This window comes from Pseudopodoces humilis, chromosome 6 (assembly GCF_049639895.1).
Source record: "Pseudopodoces humilis isolate 2021_Gansu_Grassland_sample_001 chromosome 6, ASM4963989v1, whole genome shotgun sequence".
Taxonomy (NCBI): domain Eukaryota; kingdom Metazoa; phylum Chordata; class Aves; order Passeriformes; family Paridae; genus Pseudopodoces; species Pseudopodoces humilis.
Window position 1 is genome coordinate 12,391,967 of NC_142205.1, and position 22,503 is coordinate 12,414,469.

A 22,503-nucleotide genomic window follows, 5' to 3' on the forward strand; every position below is an offset into this window, starting at 1 on the left:
TCTGTGAGAATGATATGCCATCATATTTCATATCGATTCACTTTAAGAAATCAGAACTCCATCTAGGCCTCAGACATGCAAGTTTTCCAATCCAAATAAACACCTTGCTTTGTCTCTCTGTTGTTCACTACACGAAGGGAAATTTCTTGGTGTGCAAGAAGATACTAAAACACAGTATTCTACTGTTGCTTAACACATTCTACTTTCAAAAGGGTGGCTTTTGTCCTAGAAAAGAGAGCCCCTGCTGAGTGCCAGCGTTACTGTTCAGCAGTGTATTTTGAAAACAGCTGGATCAGAGTCTAAGGTGTGACAGTTTGTAGTGCTGTCAAAAGGATACCAGGTACCTGTGATTGGTGGGACCACTTGCTAGAGCACAGAAACATTCCTGATACTGTTGAAAGGCTTTTTGACAGAAATGTGCCACTGTTAAAGATCACCTGTTCTTCAGATCAATTTTATAAAAAGGTCCTATGTGAAGATGAACAGTTGTTGTTGATGCAGTCTTACCATTACCTCCTGGTAAGTGAGGTTAAAGGCAGTATTATGCAACTATAAAATCTGTAGAGGCTGGAAAGTTACAAAACCATGGGTAGAGTTTTCTTTCTTAAAGAGCAACCAACAACATTATTTTTTGCCTTTCCCTGATAATTGGAAACTTATCTCTGTAAATTGCACATTGGTCCTTGCTTTTATATCTGTATAGCAACTTGGGCTTTGTGAAGGCTTATCCTGAAAATAATTTTGTGAATATTAATAAGAACAGGATCAAATTTTTTTTTTAAACTCACTTTAATTTTAATTTATTTCAGGGATAGTTAGTATCTAGCTAGGTTGAAAAAAAATTGCTGAACTGTTTTCAGATACATTATGGATAAAAAGGTAAATATTCTTGCAAACCTTTGGAAAGGTTTATTTTTACAACAGGTTTATTTCTAAGTCTACAAAACATGATTTGTATCTTAGTTTGAATGCCTGTCCAGGGCTAAAGTTTTTTAACATTTTTATGAAGTCAGTGCATATGTCTCTTGCTTCCTTTTCTTTCCTCAGTTTCTATTTTCTTTACCTCTAAAGAAGTAGAGTGTTGCAGTAAATAAAGTGTTGCCCATTAGTCAACACTCACTAACCTGCTTCACCTTCTAAGCTATCTTCCTTTTTTCAGGGTGAGGATAGTAGATAGACTACAAAGGTATTCAGAGTTAGAGTGATTCCTGCTATGAAAGATGATCGAAAGGGTGATAGGAATTTTCAGCCAACCAACATCCTCTTGCTTGTAATCAACATCAGCTACCTTGGTAATTCTTTCTGCATGTTTTGGTGCAGGTATGTTTTATTTTTGTCTATGTGACACATGTACAAGCTTGCCAGCATAATCAGTAACATCCTTTTCATTGCACTGTCACGGTTGGAATCATTCTAGTCTTTCAGATACTAATGAGAAAAATACTCTGAAAAGTAAGAGCCACATGTTATTTTCTTCTTTGCAATGTAAAATTGTTCTGTTTTTAAAGAAGTGAGAGTGCCAAATTGTTTAGGAGATGCATCAGGAGCATGTGTTCAATATTTATGGACAGGGACATCTTTGGAGTATAGACAGTTTGCAGTGTCAGGAGGATTGGCTAGAGAACAAAACATACTTTAAATGTTTCATAAGGAAGCTTCTTGGTTACTCATTTTGTGAATTTTGTTTTAATAAGTCATATCCTTGATGTACATTATGCAGCAAAATAGCTTGGCTTTTATTCTCAGTAGGTTCCTTGCTGTGTATATTACTGAATATTGGCCTCTGGGCAATGAATACTAATGAGGGGAAGCTATATGATTTGGATATTTGATGTGTACACTAGAAGATCATGTTCCAAAATGTTGTGGGCCTCTTTTTCTATATGTACGCAGGAGAATATGAAGAAAGCTGAGCAGTTTTGGTTTGTGTCCAGTGTGATGGAGCTTGACCATTCTCATAGTCTCAAAAGATACAGATACATTAAAGGGAACTTAATTTCTTTAAATGGCTTTTCAGTACTACATCTTTTCTTTTTAATCTTCATTTTGTACAGCTGTGCTTCCTTGAGTTTGTCAAAGCTCTAGCTGAATTTGAACCTGCTTGCTGATATACAATATGTACTGCTAATTATTTTGGCAAATGAGTAAGTAATATGTGTACATTGCAGCTGATTTTGTCCTGTGGTAGAGAATACTGAGGCCAGTGTACTAGAGAACAGGATTAAACTGTCTCCAAAAAGCTTTGACAGAAAAATATAAACAATTTACCATGATCTTAAGAGTTCACTTTTTCTTTTAAAATCTAAATTTCTTGCGGTACCTGCCAATTTGATTTGCTATGGAGCAAGTGTTCTGGTATTTTAAAGCCTGAATTTAAATGGAAAGTAAGAATCATAGAATCTTAAGGGATTATAAGGGACTTTAGAGATCCTCTACTCCCAACCCACCAACCAGAAGCGAGAACACCTCCCACCAGACCAGGCTGCTCAAGGCCTTATCCAGGTTGTTCAAAGCCTTATCTTTGAACACCACCGGGGATGGAGTATAAATGATCATGTTGTCATAGCACCTAGACTTGAGTATTGCTACACAGGAAATGGTGAGAAATAGTTACAAGGTTAGTACAAAAAAAAATATAGGGAGATAAATTTCTGTTTTTCATAACTTGGAAAGAGCATAATTAAAATTTTGGAATTTTAGAAGGGAGAGCATATTCAGTACTCTCTTTTTGTAAAATGTGTACAATGCAGGAATATAACTATAAATAATAATCATGTTGATATAAGATGCAGTGAATGCTCATGGTGTGAACTCCAAACCCTGCATTTGTAGTTCTGTGTTCTGAATGCTACTAGAAACTTCACAAGTGTGTAACCTATACTTTTTTTTTTCATCAGAGCTCAAATGATTAATATATGATAGGAGCCTGTAAGACTGAGGAGCTGAAGAAAACAAGTGATTTGAAATTGATGAATACATATCTTTTTTCATCTTAAAAATGTCACGTTTCTTTGATGCTGGCTAGGTGTGAAGTGTTTAGTATTATAAGGGTCATTTCTGCTGTCTATCTGGAACAATTTCTCTCATCCAGAAGAGTGTGTCCTTTTGAGAGTTTTGCTGTTCCTGATGCTTTATTCCATATAATTTTAAATGAAGGTTGATATCTCCTCCCATTTCTGTCATCTGAATACTCACCCTGCCTGGATAGATCAGAAGAATCTGAGGAGATCATAGCAGAGTTGGAAGCTACTCAGGCATTAATGCATAATGCATTCAGCAATAGTATTTATTATTTTGTTAGTATTCAGGCTGCCGGTGTTTTTGAAATCAGTGAAGTGTGTGATGACTTCACCAGAAGCAGAATTAGAATCTTTCGTATGCTTTTTTTTGCATAGTTACTCTTCTAAGCCATTTTCTGAACTCTGTTGCAACGGCAGTATTGTAGGTAGACATATTTTTAAAATAGATTTTCTGAAGATCACTGATTTGTCATTGCTTATTTTCTGCAAACAATGCAGAGGTTCTCAGTCTCTTAAATGCTGTATTTTTAAAATGTTTTCTAAACAGATAATTGTAAGAATTTAAATACTTTCTTTATATCGCTATGGAAAATTAAAGGAATTTGGTAGGTGAAACTGCTGCCAGATCTAATGCTTAGACTCTGTCAGGTTTTCATGAATCTTTGTTTTCTGAAGAGATTCTGGTCTCTCAGGTCAAATTATTATCTTGTTCAGTTTTTTATTTGATTATAATTTCTTGGCTGTGTATCAGGAATCCTGTTTTTGGTTTTGTCAGCATTCTGACTTCTGGAATACTAAACTTAATCTGTGACTCATTCACGTGAAGGCATCCTTAGATAGTCCTTATGTACCTTCCTTAGCAATTTCATTTACTGATCTGATGTCTTGTATTCTCTGTAGTCTGCTGCATGAGCTGTGCTGAGTTCATGCGTGGCTGTGTAAGTGCCACAGGACTGATGGATGAACTCGCCCAGTTCAGAGCTGGCTGCAGGCCAGTACAGCTACTGGTGTATCACAGAGCATCTTCGGACCTGTGCTGACACAGCCTGGCGGCAGGCAGGGACCAGAGAAAAGGCAGCACATCCCACTCTGGCACAGGAGGCTGAAGAATTTGGGCTTGGGCAGTCAGTAGCTGTTGGTGGATGTTCAGACCTCATACCATTGCCTCTGCTTCTACTTTAGTACAGTTTGAGTCTCCTTCAAAGGTTTGTGCCTTGTGCTGCAGCTGTGTAAATCCCTGCTCTGAAGTGTTTGGAGTCTGTTGAGACTGGACCCAGCAGAAGAGCATGGAGTACAAAGGAAGGAAAAAAGGAGGGAAGTGTTGAAGGGAGGAAGGTGTGGGACTGCACAGAGGGGTCACACTGACATGGTACTTTAAAAAACCACCAACAAAACACAACAAACTAAACAGACAAAAAAACCAAAAAACAAAATACAGCCCAGCTTACTGATACTGTATTACTAACCCCTCAATAAATGGATAATTTGTGAAACAAACCACATCAGCAGCTTTTGGAGACCTCTAATGCCCATTGTGCTCAAATTGGCTTTCTTTTGCTTACTGTGACTAAAGCCAGGACTGCAGGAATTGGTTTCTTTGTGATTCTTTTTGTCTGACTCTTTCTCCATCGTCACTCCTCTGAAGTGTGACAGGGCAGCATGGACCTAGATAATGCTGGATGTTGTCCTCCTGTTTCCTTCCCCACTGCAGTTGTCCCATCGTTACTGTGCCTGTGGGTACAGGACGTGCTGTTCTGGCTGTAACAGTGGGTGCCACTGGGCTGGGATGCTTGTCTGTCTGTCCTTCCTTCTTTCTATTCCCCTCTCCATTGAGAGTTGGTGCAGCTGCTATGCCTTGGAACTCTGAGTCACTACTGAAGTGGGAACAGTGGCTCTAAATTACTTAATTACATACTTGTCAGGAGCCTTGTGTATTTGAAGCAATACTTTTACATAAACAGCTACCATGGAGCTCCAGTCTTCTCTGAATACTTTTTGTAATATGTGCGCTACTAATTGGCAGAGGAGAGATGAGCCTTCTGAGAATGACAGGCTTTTCTGTTTCGATGAGAAAGTGTCACTGAAGGGGAATTTGTTTAATGCTTCTCTCCTGTTTAGACTTCAGAAAGTTGTATCTCAGTAGTTTCTTATCTTTGTAAATTCAGAATTAGTTTTAAAAATGTGTTTGAAAGCCATTAGTTATTTTTAGGACTGTTAAAGTCAGCAGCTATTAGTTCTCCTGTTCAAAAATTTTCTCTGTGGGCCCATAATTTGAATAAGACTTAAAGACACAATTAATTGGTAGTTAATGAGAGGTTTCCTTTTTTGTAGTGTGTTGTGTTTTGATTTGGTTTCTTTTATAATTAACTATAGTTGCTTTCCTGACCCCAGCTGCTTTCCTGTATTCTTTCACTAGGTCTGTGGAGGACATCAGTTGCTCAGACACTCTCTCTGCTTCTTTGTGTTTGACATCTGGGATTCTCCACTTCCAGATCTCTCTGACAGATTTTTAAAACCTTTCTCTTCAAGTGAGTGAAAAAGCTTTACACTTGCTGTTTGAAGTTTCATTTTCTATGGTTCTGTTCACCTTTCCTTCCCCCACCCTTTTGTGCCACCTGCCTTCTGTACTGTCCTCATCCTTTCTCTGCATGCTTTATCCAGCAAAAGCTTTTGTCTATTTCAACAGTAGGTTGCCAACAACTACCTGTACTTCATTAGCTTTCATGTTCCTATGATGCTGAATATGCTCAGGAAGTGTGGCAAGACCTTTTAAACATCAATTGCTGTAACAACAGAGTGCAGAGCATTTAAAACAAATTAATATAGGTACCTTGGCTTGAGGAGACACAGAGTGTCAGGCTAGAATTTTTTTTCCCTGTGTGACTTGAAACATTTAATCTGGTTGATTGTAAACATTGTTCTTCTGAGGGACTTGAATGAAACCAAATGAAAGCATTCAGTTTATTATATGTACAGGATTCCTGTTTTACTGACTGTTGGTGTGATGCAGCATGCTAAGGGTGCCCTCAACCCCTCTGTTTTGAGTAAAGGGATCGAAGCAAGGTTTCTGATGTGTATAATGAGCTTGTCTCATTTCTGCTGGCTGCTGTGTGAAGATCATGGATCAGAAGTAGAGCACATCACACAGAAGGGAGCTTTCAAGTTTTTACAGAGATGACCCTTCTTCAGCTGCACTGCCAAAAGGTCATGGTGTGGCTGCTGTCTTTGAAGATGTGACCTGGGAGAGCTGTGGCTTGTAAATGCTTTTCTCTCTGCTGTTGACCTTGGTTTGGTGGAACAGTTCAAAACCTTCTCTGCCTTCTTCACCAATTGCCTTCTTCACCAATGAGGTGTCAGGAAAATGAAGAGTGTGAGTTGCAGGTTAAATACACCCAAGATCTTAGGAGCCTCATTATTCACTTGCTGACACACCAGCATCAGGTGATTATTATCATTGCTCCTCCTGCATTTTCCATCATGTGGAGTTACTGGCGTACTGTAGTTCTCCTTGAGGGTGAAAATGAGCATGGGAATCTTGCTTGAAATGGAACCAGGTTGAGTCTACAATGACTTGCAGCAAGTAGAAGTGCTGTGGGAAGACTGAGGGAAAGGTTTTCATTCTCGGGATCACTCATAAAGAAGAGTGGAAAAGTAACCGGTGGGTGAGGAATGGCTCTAATCTTCTTTGAAGCATGCTTTAAAAAAACCCTGTATTTGTGATAAGGAGTAAATTATGTGTTATGAACTGTGTAACAATGTGGTAGAGCTGTGAAGTGTTACTTTTCAGGGAGAGAGATGAGGAATTCAGTCTTTCACATCTCAGTGAGAAAGGGTTAGTAGGTGCTGAGGCGACCATCTATTATTGCATGCTTGAAGAACAGAAAAATAATGACTAAGAACTTGTTGTTCTGGCAAACAAAGAGAGTTGAAAGTTGTAACTAATAAAATTCTGAGGACGAGGTTACCATTTATTAGAGAAATTATCTAGCAGAACAACTGATTAAAATGTTTAGTTTGTTATTAGGTGATGCTTGAAAACCAGGATGTTTCTCAAAGAAGACAGATATGCTTCAATTAAATTAGAACTGCTGAACTTAAAGCAGGAAATAAAACAGAAAAATAAATCTGGTAGCTTGGATTTTACAGGCTAATAATGAATTGGTGAATCTAGGGAAACCTCCTAGCACTGTCTCACAGTCATTAGAGAAATATTTTAGCATAAAGCTCCCATTCTCTGAATCCTTGTTTTTGTTTAAGTGCATTTACACAACTCTGAAACACTGCTTTTCTTCAAGTTGTCACAAACAGCTTGATAAGAGCTGGCTGTGTCAGCAAAAGTCCTAAGACTATAAACAAAATGGCTTAAGGGAAAACACACATCTATATCTGCTGTGTTGCTTCAACATCCTGTTACCTTGAACCTGCCATCACCTGCCCTCTGTCCTGGAGCAAGAGCACTCTCCCCAAGGATCAGTGCCCTGAGGTACTCCACCATGAATGTAGATGAATGTTAGCCAAGAAAGCTGTGTATTTCCAGCTGCAGTGTCCATCTGTAGACAGGATAGAGAAGCTGGATGCTCGTGTTGCTTTGGGGACATTATAGCAAATATTAGCTCTTATAGGACTTGCAGATTACTGTGAGGAATGTTTCAGGCTTGTGGTACTTCAATTGCAGGCATTTCTGTTCCTTAGATATGGAAGAGGGAGTAAAATGGAGGAGGTTTAGTAGCTGCAACCAGCCACCCAGCCCTGTAGCAGTTTGCCACGATGAGAACAGCCATCACCAGTGTGTTTCTGTGGTTTTGAGAAATTGCAATAGGAAATCACTCTGTGGTAGATGACTACAATTCCAAAGCTAGTCTCCCAAATTCTTCAAGTGTTTGAGTCATTATATGAAAACAATTCCATCCCTTCAATTTCGAGATGGGGAGACTATATCTCTTGTGCTGTCAGGGAGGCAATGATGATATGTCAGTGGTTTACTTTTAATTAAACTTGACTTGCTTACATAAAGAAAGGAAGGACAAAAAAACCAAAGGGTTTCTAGATTTTCATGCCTTCATTTATATGATTCTGAATGTATCCATTCAGATATCATTCCACTGTCTTGCAAGTCTTACCAAGATCTTTGCTGTGATTGAAATTTATTCTGAGATTTTTCTGTGGAAAATTTAGACCAATAATTTAGCCTAAGCAAAAAAAAATGAATAGGTTTAAGTTCCTAAAAGTATGTTTTGTAGGTCACAAAGAAATTCATATTTAATGGTCCACAGGCAGAAGAATACAGTGTTGTGTATTCTTGTAATTTGCCATGAAGGAGCAAAACTCGCTGAATTTTCCAGTGTGGAATTGAGTTCAGGTGTAGAATTTAGAGTAGTTACATTGTATATGAAATTAGAATAATTATAATTCCAATTTAATTCTAAAGATAAGGGAGAATGTATTTATATGCAACATGACATACTGCATTTTCTGAAAGCTCTTGTATTTCCATCTGGTTTTAATCTATTTTCTAGAACTCTGTTAGTGTTCATGAGAGACAGATACCAGCTATTTTATTTGTATCGGCACGTAATTGAAACGGTCCCCCCTTTCCTCCAGAGAAGGGAGTACACCAGCCAAGAATATGAAGCAGTGCTGTATCAATCTAGATGGGTCAGTGAGTTTAGAACTGTTTTAAGTGAGTAAAATTTATAGTCTATTCAGGTGCCCATTTGATCTGCTTCCCAACAGAGATAGTGGAGTTTTTTTTGGGAGGGGGTCAGACATTTCTACTGGCTTTTATCTGAGGGAATGTTTTGAGTATTAGTAAAGAAAAGGTTTTACTTCTTTTGTCTGAAATGGAAATGGAGGCACAGACATATTTCATTAAAGTTGCTGTAGTAGAAGTTGACTCTCCCTGCTGTTTAATGAATGATTACTATAATGATTAATAAACTACTATACTGTGATATTCCTGCACATTTCTGACTGCCATTTCATTACCCAATATTGAGTGAGTCCAGATGCAATCTAGAGATTGAATGCTCTAGATACAAGAATCTTGTTTTCTCATAGAAATTTCCCATAATCTGTGATTTCTAACAGTTCTGATTACCTTTATACAGTTTGGAGGTTGCCAGCCTGACACGGGCAGATGCTGATCTGGAAGCCAATCGAACACAGATCTGTAAAGAAGTGATTGCTATGATGTTGAAGAACATGGTCTTAAATCACAGCCTCTTTCCTCATGTGGAGAAGAAGATAAGTTCAGTTTTCAAAAAGCAATTTCTTGCAATGGAGAAAGAAATTCAAGAAGAGTATGAAAGGAAGATGGTGGCTTTAACAGCTGAATGTAATCTGGAAACTAGGAAGACAATGGAGGCTCAATGTCAAAAAGCAAGAGCTGCAAATGAAGAGGCTGAGGAATTAATGAAGAAAATTAATGAAAAGGTAAATCTGGTTTTAAACTGAGATATTTTGCATCACGTGTTTTTTTATGGAGATGGTTTCTCATTTAGACTACAACAGCTTAGTTACACTCTTGGAAGAGTAAAGATAAAGTTCTACAATTAAATACGTTCACAAATTCAGATGACATAATTAGGGTAGTTGTTATTAAGAAATTCTGTTTAATTCACCAGAAAATTAATTTTTCTCAACTGGATCTGTGACATCTGGAGACAAAAATGTCATTACCTTATTTGTTTTGTTGTTTTGGTTTTTTTTATGATCACTTATACTATTGCAAAGTGTAGTTTTATTTACTGTATTTTACTGCAGTGCTTTCTGAGATTTTAGACACTGTGTGAAGTATTTTGCACATTCAGAGCAGACCAAACTCCCTGTATCATAAACCTTACAGTCTAGGTAAAAAGTTTCCAATATTTATGTTCTATTTTTGAAGAAAATTAGAATATAAGCACAACCAAAGGCTGACTTCTCTCTGAAATGAGTGAAGGCAAGCAGAACAATCCATATTTTAGATAGGGCAAGGAGTGGATTTCTCTTGGAAATAGCCTTTTATTATAAATAAATAACTGAAGTCAGAGTATGATTCTGTACAATGCTCCAGTCTTCCATGTCTTTTTTCAAGTATATTGAATTTTACAATAAAACTCATTTCCCCCTACCCTTTTTCTTTATTACTATTTTTAACAACTTCCTGAAAGGATTTGGCTTGAAAGGATTGTGGTAAGTTTTGAATATTTCATCTCTGTAAACTTAAAAGCCAAAATGCCCAAGTTGATGTTTCATGCTTGTCTATTAAGAGGGTGCTTTGGTGGGAACAGATAGTGCAATCTGTCACTTACTAGTGAGGCTTTGCTTCTGGACCACAAGTGTTACTGGAATATCACAGACCCGTAATTGTGAAGACTTTTTTGACAATTCATGATTAAAGTTTTGACACAATAAGTTTGAGTTTTTTTGCTGAGTGTGACCCATTTAAGGTACTCAGTATGTTGAGGCTCTCAGGAGGAACTTTGTTCTATCAGGATGTTGCATAGAGAAAATGAATGGCACAAGGCTAGTGAACCAGTAGAATTTCTTTGATGTTTCCAGGTGAATTTTAAATTGTGACTCCGTGTAGGTCTCCATACCTGTAGGATATGCCTGTCCTGAGCTAGAGGTGCTAGAAACGCAAGGGGTGGGAAGTTACTTGTGGGCACCTTCCTAAGTATCAGGTGAACTGTACTCTGCAGGAGACCTTTTCCTTCTGTTGGATATAGAAGGAGCCAGGACCTCACTGAGGTAAGTCCTGCCTTTGCAGAGAGACGTGCCTTACTGACACTCAGTGTGTGAATCCACACTAAACATACTCGCAGCAAAGTGGCATTACTTTGTAAGAAATGTATTGGTGTTGCTTCAGTCTGATTTGTACTGAAAATCCTGAATATTAGGAGACAAGCAAACAATTAAGGTCAGTCCAGTACCTGTTCTGATCCATTTACCATATCATATCATGTTGCTGTTCACCTTTTTGTCTGTAGAAGGACCTGGTTTAATACTTGCCACAGCACGTGGTCCGGAAGGACATTCTGGAGCATAAGGGTTGGCTCACTGCCATGCTCCTGGGCAGCAGGTATACTGATACCCAGGGGATGGCAGTGGAAAACAGCTAGAGCAACAACCTCCTCCCTTTATCAGTCAAAACACGGGATTTATATTCCTTGCCTTTTTGATTAATTGTTTGCAGCCTGCATTGTGTCTCTTGGGAATGAGAAGTGAAGTGTGGAGGGCAGTTCTCCTCAAAATAATTGGTATGAAATTTAGAACAAGACTGACACAGTGACTTTTAGGTAGCTCTGCCGGAATAAAAAGCATTCTCTGCTCTGTGAGACATGTATGTTTTGATTCTATAATGACTTTATGCCATCTAAGATTAAAGCTATAAATATATAATTCTTAATAGAGAGCTAAGAGGAAGTATTTCTGGCAAAGAAGCTTTTGAAGTAATTTCCATTTTCTTCTACTCCATGATTATAAGTGTAAATCTAAAATGATGCTCTTGGATTCATTTGTAGAAAGTGATAGTTAAAGTAGATGACCAATAGGAAAAACTTACTGAGATTTTTAGTAGAATAGGGTTTTTTCTAATTTATATTGTTTTTAAATTATGCTTGTTATTATTTCATTGATACGCATTATATGACTGATTAATTTTAGCTGGATTTCAGGATTGATGAAACCTAAAAAACTAATTTCATGTATAGTCTTAGTGTGGAATTTCATGCCATTTTATATAATTTGTCTTTATAAGACTTGTGAATTCTAAAAGGACTTCTTTATGCCTTGGAAATGGTATCTGGATTAGAGACTGGCAGCTGTACAACCCTGCCATCCAAACAGGTGAAAACTATGGAAAGTGTACACTGATTCAATATTAGCCTTCACTTAAACCTGAAATGACAGTAACTAAAGTATTTGTAAAAGATATATGAGCTAGTAGCACTGATAATTTAAAATATATTGAATTCTGAAAATCACTTCTGATACATTTATTTCTTTCTTCTCTGCAGCCTGCTATAGAATACAGAAGTCTTCTGGACAAACTTCACAGACTGGAACAGGACTGCCTGAAGAGGTTCCTTTTCGTGAAGCAGGAGGAATATTTTGCAAAGGCTTATAGAGAGCTGGCTGTTATCCAAAGAAAGGAGCTCCATACTATCTTTTTTACACAGATAAGAAATGCCACATTAAAGGGAGAACTGAAGTTGGAAGCAGCTAAAACATTAGTGGAAGGTTACTCTAAAATACAGGTAATAAGATGATATGTCCATTCCTAACCTAAAGACAGAATACAAACTTGCAGTGACTTTCAAGAAATGTTTTAGGATTAATGTTATCACTTTCATAACTAGCTTTTATATAAAGTATTTTAAAAATTGTAATGCCTTTATTAGCATGTCTTGACATCTGCACAACTGTGTATTGAGGTGTATACACATGTTCAAAACCCCCGAGGCATCAAGTACTCTTGTATACTTCAGTAGATGTACTGAGCCCCCCAATCCAAATATGTAGGTTATTAAAATTGTAGTGTGTCTGAAGTACTATGATTATGTACTTCGAGTGTCTGAAGTACTATGATTATGTACTTAGAGGGGTTGTGTGTCTCCAGGTTATATGGATGCTCCAGGGCTTGTGTGTCTCCAGGTTATAAAGGGATGCTGATGAAGAGTATGTTCAGGACTTTGGTTTTGCTTTCAGTTACATTTGAAACCTCATGCAACAGATTAGCTTGAGTTGCTTCCTCATGGAAGGGTTTTTTGGTTTGTTTTTTTCTGGTTGGTTGGCTTTTCCTCCATTTGTGTTGAAAACTAGTGCTCTAGATTACAGAAGTTCTGGGAATTGTTCTTCTGACTGCTTCTTGAGGAAAAGCATGATTGTGGTGGTCCTGCCAGGTTGAGGGGGGAGGTGAAAAAGCAACATCTGGAAAGTAGGTGTCAGAACATGTAAGGCCCACTCCTAAAACCTGATGCACAACATTATATACACAAGCTCCACATGGGCCTTTGTTAGAGGGAGCTGCAGCAAGCACTTTGTGCAGGAGATAGTTAAGCAGCCAGGTCAAAGAGGTAGAGAAGTGAGAAAAGTTTGTGACTGTGTTTTGGCTGCTTGGACATGGGTCATGTAACTAACTGACCTTGTCTTGGCTATTTATGCTAGCAGAATGTCTGCTGTAGAGCACACTGTGTGCCTAACTCTGGTCTCTGGCCAGACCCATCTGCAGGTATCTAAACCCTTCCTGTTCCCCACTGTTGGAAGGGGAAACGTCCAATAAAGCCACCCTGTGTGCAGTGGGCTTGGCTTTCCCTATGCTGTACTCAGCATACATGGAGGAGTTGGCTTTGAAGCCAACATATAAAAACCTTTGCAAATGTGACCCTTTATGTAATCATACAGTACATCGTAAAGAACTGTTCCAGTAACACAGGTAGGGTTGCATGTGTATCTAATTGTGAATACTTGATCAAATGACCTGTTAGCTCAGGACGTGTACTAACTGTTAAGCAAAGTACACACAGTATTGAGGTAATCAAGCCAGAAGCACAGCCAATTACTTATTTTGTTTTGTTGAAATAGCCATAATCATTTGATGTGATCATTAGGGATAGGTTGATATAAGCTTATTGTTTTACACTTGTAGGAACTCTTTACCTTTGTCCTGTTAATGAACAAATCCTGTCTGATTCTCATAGGTGTTAGCTGAAATTAGCATTACATCTAATTAAATGTTCACATTCTTTCCTGTAGGGTGACATTGAAGAGTTAATGGACTTTTTGCAAGCTTGCAAGAAGTATCATCTGAATAAAAGATTTTCTTACAGAGAATATCTTATAAGTAAGATACAGTCAAGGGATTCTCGTGTCTCTGCTCTTATAAATGCCGCAGCAGCCCAGATATCAAGTCTCATTAATAAGACAGAAAGGTAAATAACTCAACTGTTTCCTTTTTCAGCCTCTTCAAAAGTCTTTTTTCTGTGTTACCTAGCAGGAGAGTTGCATAAAAATGTTATCTTTTAGCAAATTCTAAGGAAATATTTTGTAAGTGACTGACTTTGGTACTTAAATCCCAGTAGGCGCTAAGGTAAGATTTTGTTATCTGTGTCCACTTTGTACAGCACAGGTGAATTGCTGGAAACATGTAGTACCTATTTGTAATTCTGAGTTCAATGTTAACCAGACTCATGTAAGATTCTCAATGTCTTTATACATTTTTTGTATAAATACTCATCAGACATATGAAAACTCATACTAGAGGCCATTACAACGTCTATCAGTGAGGGTCATTTGTCTACGTGCTTTATGCACAGATATCTGGATTTAACAGAAGTTTTGATTCACTTGTGATTGAACTTGTTTGAGGAGCTGGATGTACAGTTTCTCTTTTCAAGCTGGAAATCGTGAATATTTTCTAAAGAAAGTAGATTAAGTTAATAAATAATGTAACTGTAGGATTTTGACTAGCAGGGAATACACCTGCTGCAGGGAATTAAAAGTAGATGTCAGGGAAGTTGGAATGGACTGTTGTAACACACACATTAAATTTATTTGGGATATCATACCAGACCCAGGCTGATTGAGTACTCTGTGATAGGGTACTCAGAATCAAGGTAGTGAGGTAGAAATGGTAACTCAGCAGGCACACAGAGATGTAGTTATTTAAAATTGTGTGGCTGTGAGGTGCTGCTGTCCAGGGAACTGTGTTAGTTTGGCATATGGAGAGATTACTGAGGAGCATGCCAAGGCAGCAAAATATGTCAGTGTATAGGAAAACAACATAGCACTGCTGCTGTTGGTCCTGTGCATGCAGCTTTATTTATATATTTGAGATGTCTGTATTGATGTCATTGATGTCACATTGTAAAATGTGCATTAAGAGAACTAGATGAACACTGATCTTTGGTGTGTTTTTTCTTCTATAGTTTTAATATTAGGAAGCAGGAAGTCTGTTAAGAGCTACAAAAGATTTCATCTTTGGATGTGACAAAATAGTGTATCAGGTTTTTTTGGTATCTTTTCCTTGCTTTTCTTTTTGATTGTCCTATGTTTTGCCTCATTGGAATCATACCCTAAGTTTAGCTTGATACACCCTTGAGTTTAGTCTCGAGATTCCTTGCTTGGAGAGGGCTTCTTCCAGTAGTCTTCCACTGTTTTACTAATGTCTGCAGCCATGTGGCTCAAAGACAAAAATGTCCTGGAATAGGAAATATAATTCAGACACTTCTTTCACAGAGGATTCCCTTCCATTAGTTCATGCCTCTCTTTGGAATTGCATTACAAGGTCTGAGATGTTTTTCCCAGATGATGTGGTAGTGTGAAAAGCCTCTGTGAGAACTGCACTCTGTGACCATTGCAGTGAACAACTTGGACTTCTTGACCTGGAAAAATCGGTTTCACCCATTGTTTATAATGCCTGTTATTGCACCTAACAGTCACAAAGCAAATCAACTATAAAACAGAAGGGAAAGGCGTAGTGTTTGTTAATTCAAGACCTCATGGATCTCATCCTCAAAAAAGTACTAAATGTATTGAAAAAGCATCCAAAACCCCTCAAACTTCCAAAAGCAACAGCATTATTACCAAGATGAAAAATTAATTTTTCTATCACTCTCCTATTAAACTTTCAGAGTATGCATTGCTTGGTTGTTTGTGGACAAAGGACACGTGCCAGTAGTTAGAGATATCATTTGTAGAGAAGCAATCCCATTTGGCTTTCTGGGCCTAGAACTTGTTATTTTCCTGTAACTTCCCACACCTGCTGCAGCAGTAATTCCTCTCAGACAAATGTTGGCCAAATGCTCATAATTCATTCTTTAGGTGGTGTGACTATAAAACTTGAGAATGTAGTACCTCAGTTTATTTGCTAGTGTTTTATTTTCTACAGGCAAACTGAAATATCCTAGTATAACTCACAAGAAATTCATAATTGCATAACATAGGCTTGTATTTCAGTTTCTAACTAGAAAGTGATTTTGGGAATGTTTCCAAATTGGAGCATTAAAATTTGAGCAGCAAGAGAAGTCTGGTCTGAATAGTACTTTAAATTTCTAGCAATGGTATCCTTTTAGTTTTCACTTTATCATTGAATCTGCTTGTCTGAATATAGATACAGCTCTGTCTTAATCTATTTTGTCCAGCTTTATAATAGAGTGCCTTAAAATTACTGTTATAAATGGAATTCTAAAATACAAAACTTAAATGGAGACGAGTAAAAAGATATAGATTAGATATGCCACAGATAGATGTAGTGATAAACCAGCAGATAGATATTGAGGGGAGAAGTCTTCTAAAAATGAAGCTTTAATAGTATGTTTAACAATTATCAAATAGCAAGGCAATTTCAAATTAACATGAAAAGGATTCTGTGTGGTTAGAAATGAGTGTTACAAAAAGCAAAAAACCAAACCAGTTCTAGGGAGGGTTGTGAACATTTTAAATAAAATAAGAGCAGCCAGAGTTTACAAGCTGCATTTAAATAAAATTTCCCATTTGTCTGAGCTAGTTTTTGAGTACTCAGTGTCTTTTGAAAATCAAGTCTGGACTGCAGTGCCAAAAAACAGGAAATGAGAATTTAAAATATAATCTGTGATCATGGATTTGAAGGATGTCTACATAGGCTCTGTATGTTTTTTTCTTAAAGAATAATGGGCAAAAGGGGAATACTTGAAGCAATGTTTATCTTGGGTTGTTCTTGCTGTCAACAGAGGTGCAAGGTTCTTGATGTTTTTAAACTATAACAACATTGTGTTATTCTTTTGCCAATATCTTCTTGTTCACACTAAATTTCTATCTTGTTCAGTCTCTTAAAAATTGAATTCAGTTCTTGTGGCTCATTAGGTAGAAACAGCTGCAAGCTCCTTTATAAATTTCTCCCAAAACTTAAATTTTTTAAGACTTCAAGAGTTCCTGTGTATTGTGTTTCTAAAGTGGTCAAAAGAATGAAGTAAGCACCTTATGCTGATCTTAATAATCACCATTTATATGGACCTTGTCCATAGAAAGTAGTTTTCCATTGGTGTCTAGACTGGACATTTCTGGAAGTCAGCAGTAATCAATATGAAGTTTTATAATCATCTCTTGAAACCTTTTCTGCTTGTAGTACTCTGCTTTGTAGGGAGGGCATTTATTGCCATGTATGTTGACATGAATTGTGATCTGGACAACAGCAAGATGCCAGTTCAGCAGGTGAAGTCCTGTTGTAGCTGGAGTAGCATGGGCAGAGTCACACAAGTTCTCTCTGTGTAATTTCTGTATGGTGATGTGATTCAGTCCCTGTGTACATTCAGGCCCATACAGCTTTTCTGCTTCACATCTATCTCCCTTTTGCTTTCGGGATGCTCCTGTTACTTCTCCAGCTTTCATGGAACAATTTTCCTTTGCTGGGGTCCAGCATCCCTTAGTCGATTCTCTGTAGCATCAAATACAAATACTACCTTTCACTTTGGTGCTGTCACTCCTTAATGTGTTTGCTTTTGTTCAGTAGAGGGCAGTCAAGGTGTCTCTGATACCTTGCACCTGTGATACTGCTGCTGTTGGCTACACGCCACTTCTGTACCTTCCTTGGTGTTAACTGCCTTTGGGAGGATCTCCCCTTAAACATCCCTGGCATTACCACTGTATTTTCCTTCATTAAAATTCTCTTTGTTCAAAGACATGTGCCTGCACATTTATTCAGTGGTTAAATGTCTGGTATGCTGAGACCTGAGGCAGTTTATCATACAATCTATACTGTCTCACTACCTTTCTCCTCTCCTTTTGTTTTGCATTTCTGTTTGGAGTCCTTTGAGACTAGGACATATTTTATTCCTGATACTGTAATTGTTTTTATATTGTATTTATATGGAGTCAGAAATGAAGGTGTCTTGCCAGGACTGAGCCTTTTAGGAATTACCATAACACAAATCAATATAAGTTGGCTCATAAACTTGTGGCATACTGCATCACCTACAGTTTCAGCTGTGGAAATACTGGATCTCTAAATAAACCAGCCGAAATATTGTACACCCTTTATTTATCCTAAAAATAGGTTGCTGTATATCATCTTCCTATCATTCTGTGTTGCATGACTTTTCTTAAACTTTGATTTGCTGTGTGGTTCCAGCACATCTATCTTTTTCTATTGCAGACTCTTTTCACTGCTCTGGACAGGGATTTTAATTCGATGCAGCAAGCCTGGGTTTATTTCCTCAGTACAAGAAAGGATGAAGGTGTTAAAAATAATATCTTTGTTATTATCTTTCCTTACTTCCTCACCATAATTAATTACTGTTATTCACATATCTTTTGTCTCAGGTTCAGTCAAAAAGGAAGGGCAGGACTTAGAGTTACCAAATATGGGCTAAAAACTTGGTGCTGTTTTTTGGGAGTTTCTTGACATAACTGAATTTTAACATTGATTAGCTTCAAGGCAGAAATTACCTGGCCAAGAATGATGCTTGGTGGATTACTCTCAATATACTGAAAGGTATTTTAATCCTCTTTGCAGATTAAAAAAATGCAATAGATTGACCTTGAAAATTCTCTGCAAAAGGATGATCTCTTTCATTGACATAACTGTGATAAAGCACACATGAGTTTCTATCCAGCACATTCATTATATAGGAGTGATGTTTCATGGCTTGCTCAGATAGTTGTGGATGCTTGAGCAGAAGATGGGGAGGTGTGAATTACGAGATCTGGCCACCATGGTTACAGTACAGTGAGTGCAAACAATCTAAGTTGGTAATCTTCTGCTTTATTTTAGATTTTATTTTGAGGATTTTGGTTCAATTAAGTTGTCACAGTATCCATAAATCCTAATAAACCAAAATGAGACTCTCCTTCCTGGAGAAGGGCTTGCTTATCACATTTAGATGCTACTTTAATTTGGGAATTGGGACAGGTATCACATTGGAATGAAACCTTGAAAGCCCTGATTCATTTGAGTCCTGACTCTGTAATGTTCATGTATTCGAAAAAATGGGGACTGCATAGGTAAACTAGGGGGTATGTGTATAATATCCAGGTTCAGGTCAGGAACTGGTGCTTTCAATTCAAAGTTTCATGCTGACCTTTTTAACACCGCATTTTTTAAGCCCACTGTGCTTAATAGAAATGGTAACTCACAAATGTCCAACAGTCTGGTCTGAAGTAAGATGTTATTTCATTCTTCTGTTGAATAAGAAAGACTTGGGGAACTTGTGTAAATGTAATAGCCGGTCAGTTCTGAAATTCAATTTGAGTTTGTGGTAAGGGAGATTTTTTTAACTGTTGCAGGGACTGTTGATATCTTGTTTTCTCTTTGACATTAAATACTATAACAACTGGAGGTAGAGCATAGTCTTGTACACTTCCCCTTGAAAGCACTGTGGGATTATGACTGACAATTTGCTGTTTCAAATAATTGAATTTTGCTATTATTTTGTAATTTTTATAATTATTCTGATGTAAATTTAGTAGGAGGTATGAATATAAATATTTTGTGGTTATGACTGCTTTGTCTATTAAAAATAATTTTTTGTTCTTTTTACTTGATTACGTACTTTAAAGAGAAATTTGTTTTTAATGAGGAGTTGTAAAAGATATAAGACATTTCAGGGGCATTAAATGAAAAAAATAAATGTGCATAATATATAAGTTTTAAAATGTCTCATTTGAATGTCACATTACAAACTGATACATAATTGTTTTTGGACTTGCATGTCCTTCCCATCCGTCCTTCCTGTCAATCCTTCCCATCCATCCATCCATCCATCCATCCATCCATCCATCCATCCATCCATCCATCCATCCATCCATCCATCCATCCTTCTTGCTATTTCTTTTTCATACACCTTCACAAACTGCCTCAATCCTGTCCTCCTCTCTGAGATTGTCCTTTGACTGTCCCCTTCCTTGTTTGATTCTCCCAGGTGTCACTGCTACAGGAAAAAAGATCATTCTTTGTGTCTGTTTTGCTGAGCCTTTTTGTGGTGCTAATTGCCTCAAATACCCTTTTACTCTTAAGAATTTGGGATAACAGCCTTCAAACACTGTTATTGCAGAGCAGGTCATCTACCTGAAAGTGATTTGGGAATCCTGTTGGACAGAGCTGAGACTGAAATTAATTTTATTAAGCAGAAATTTGATCATGATTTAAAAGAAGAAAAGCAGAAGCTTTGCCAGAAACTCATTACCAAGCGAAGGCGAGAAATGCTGCTGCAAAAGGTAATTATTTTCAATGTATTTATTTTCATAGGGCTTATCAAGAATTAGAAATTGAATTAATTGAAATATAAAATGTAGTTCTTACAACAGTGGTCAGCACTGCCAGGAGCATGGTTTAAAATAGTGCCAGTTGGTTTTAGCTGTGTACCACCATGTTCTGTATTAGTCATGCAGTAATTCATAGCTGTCCTTTTAGAAAAACCTTCAAGAAAGTAACTTAACTTCAGCTTAGCTGGAGACACTTCTGAAGCTTCTGAACTCCTCTATTTAGTGTGATGGGAACCAGGGGGTCATAACAATCTTCTGCAGCATGCTGACAGGCAAAAGCCAGCTCAGGTGCAGGAGCTGGTGAGGGAGATGACTCAGATGACAGTCACTGTTTTCTGTGGGTTTCCTGGCCATGTGTGACCTGAGTGAATTCAGTAGCACAGTTAAAATTCAGCTGCTAACCAAAACCATTTAAAAGATGCTTTACCTATGGTTGCTTGTGGTAGAACTCATGTCACCTCAGCCATCTAAAAATCAAAGGTGACTCCAAAAGATAGATCATCTCAGAATGTAAGGTGACTTGCAGGTGATCTGACAGGGAGTTGTTGTCCAAAGGTAAATTTCAAAGTTACCTTTCTCTGCCTAAAAGATGTAGAAAAAACTATTTTGGATTAAGTGGTAGTTCTTAAGATGATCCAAGTTAGGCGAGGTTGCTTTTGTCTTTTGCAGGATGTGTTTCACTACTTTGTGCTCTGTAACAGATACCAGTGTGAGCACAGACAGCTGGCCTGGTGATGGTGACATCATTCATTATATTTATTCTCAGTGTAGGTAGTTTTGGTTTAGCTTTCCAATAATACTGCAAGGTGGGAAAAATAAAGAACACCAGAACAACAAAACACTAAACTTTTTTTTTGTAATTTTTTTAAAATTCTTTTCCTTCTTTGCTATTTGATCTAGATTCACTTCTAAAATACTGCCGGATCACTGAAGTTCAGCTAGCTGAGATCATGTCAAACCACATGATGATGCATTTGTTTAGGTGTTAGGTCTTTTATCTAGCAACAGCCCTTGTATCTAACACTAGTCAGAGTTATCACAGACCTCCTAGGTGCTCACAAAAGCCAATCTGTTGAGGGCTAGGTAAGCCTCTGGACACTGAAAAGCAGTTTCAAGAACATGGAAAAGCAAAAGTATGAAATTTTACATTGCTATGAAATTCATATTTAAGGAGTTAAAATTTGAGATGTTTGTTTTTCTTAACTTTGCTCCTCCTTTTGGTAAATGAATCAGCAGAAAGAGCATCAGAAGGAGCAGCTGTCACTTGGAGACCCCTTCAAAACTACTACTGAGATCTCTCACTACCTGAGACACTGGAAGAATCTTCTGAGTGATCACACCATTGAATTTGAGGATCTTACTGAAAAGCTTGACAGTGAAGCCAGTGAAGAGCTGAAGGAGCTTCTATTTAGCGTAGCAGAGAAAGCCATTGAAGAGCTTAAACGTGTTCACTGTGGAGTGTTTGTACAAGAAATGGTCAAGCTCAATGTGCCAAAGTTGTTCCTGCTAGAAGCTGTGGAGGAGCACAAAAAAGAGATGGTGGTTAAGCATGCACAGCTTGAAAGGGAGGAACATGACAAGAGCATGGCTGCTGAAGAGCTGCTTCAGCTCACCAGGCAAAAGCTAAGCCAAGAGCTGGAAATGGGCATCTCAGAACAAAAAACAATAAGGAGCTGGGAACAGTCAATATTCATGCAAGTATCTCTCTGCACTCTTTTCTTAGTTACTGTAGCAAATAGAGGAAAACAGTTTTCACACCTGTCCAGTTGTAATTCCTAATGATCAGTTCTCTGTTGGGCACTTAGGAATTGATTTTTTTTTCCAAGCTCTCAGCCCATGCAGTGCCAGTGAGTGAGCACTGCAGTTGAAATCCCAGGAAGCAGCAGTCTTGAAGCTAAAAACATGGAAATAAGTGTTTTATACTTCCATTCATTCCATGGGAGGTATCACTTACACGTCTTCCCATTGTTTCAGTCTGTCATCATTATTCTTAGTCCCACACTTTGGAAATGCCAATTAGTCAGACCTAATTGGCCCCAAGTCCAAGTTCAATATATTCTTTTCAGCCACAAGTCAAGCCTTACTCATCAGGTTTTTTTTAAGCTTGGGCACAGATAGTCCCTAAGTACAAAGTGCAGAATCTGCCTGTGTAGCTCATGGCTCCACGTGTCAGACTGGGCTGCTCTGGCCTCCAGACAGAGTGTCCCTGGCACCAGGCCCTGAGCCAGACAGGTATCATGGCAAAGGCAGTGCTGCAGAGAGG

At 37.9% G+C, this 22,503-nt stretch overlaps 1 protein-coding gene across 3 annotated transcripts in view; it reads left to right on the forward strand.

The window, feature by feature from the left end:
* The window catches only part of EVC2 (EvC ciliary complex subunit 2), a 62,525-nt gene that overhangs the window by 21,030 nt on the left and 18,992 nt on the right, over positions 1-22,503 (forward strand). For 2 of the 3 annotated variants that reach the window (XM_088057094.1, XM_088057095.1), the window contains exons 9-13: positions 9,128-9,452; positions 12,020-12,259; positions 13,758-13,933; positions 20,030-20,192; positions 21,474-21,938. In XM_088057094.1, the coding sequence (XP_087913220.1) occupies positions 9,128-9,452; positions 12,020-12,259; positions 13,758-13,933; positions 20,030-20,192; positions 21,474-21,938 (1,369 nt within the window). The remainder of the gene's footprint in view (positions 1-9,127; positions 9,453-12,019; positions 12,260-13,757; positions 13,934-20,029; positions 20,193-21,473; positions 21,939-22,503) is intronic. The other variant, XM_005517848.3, reaches the window with a different exon arrangement.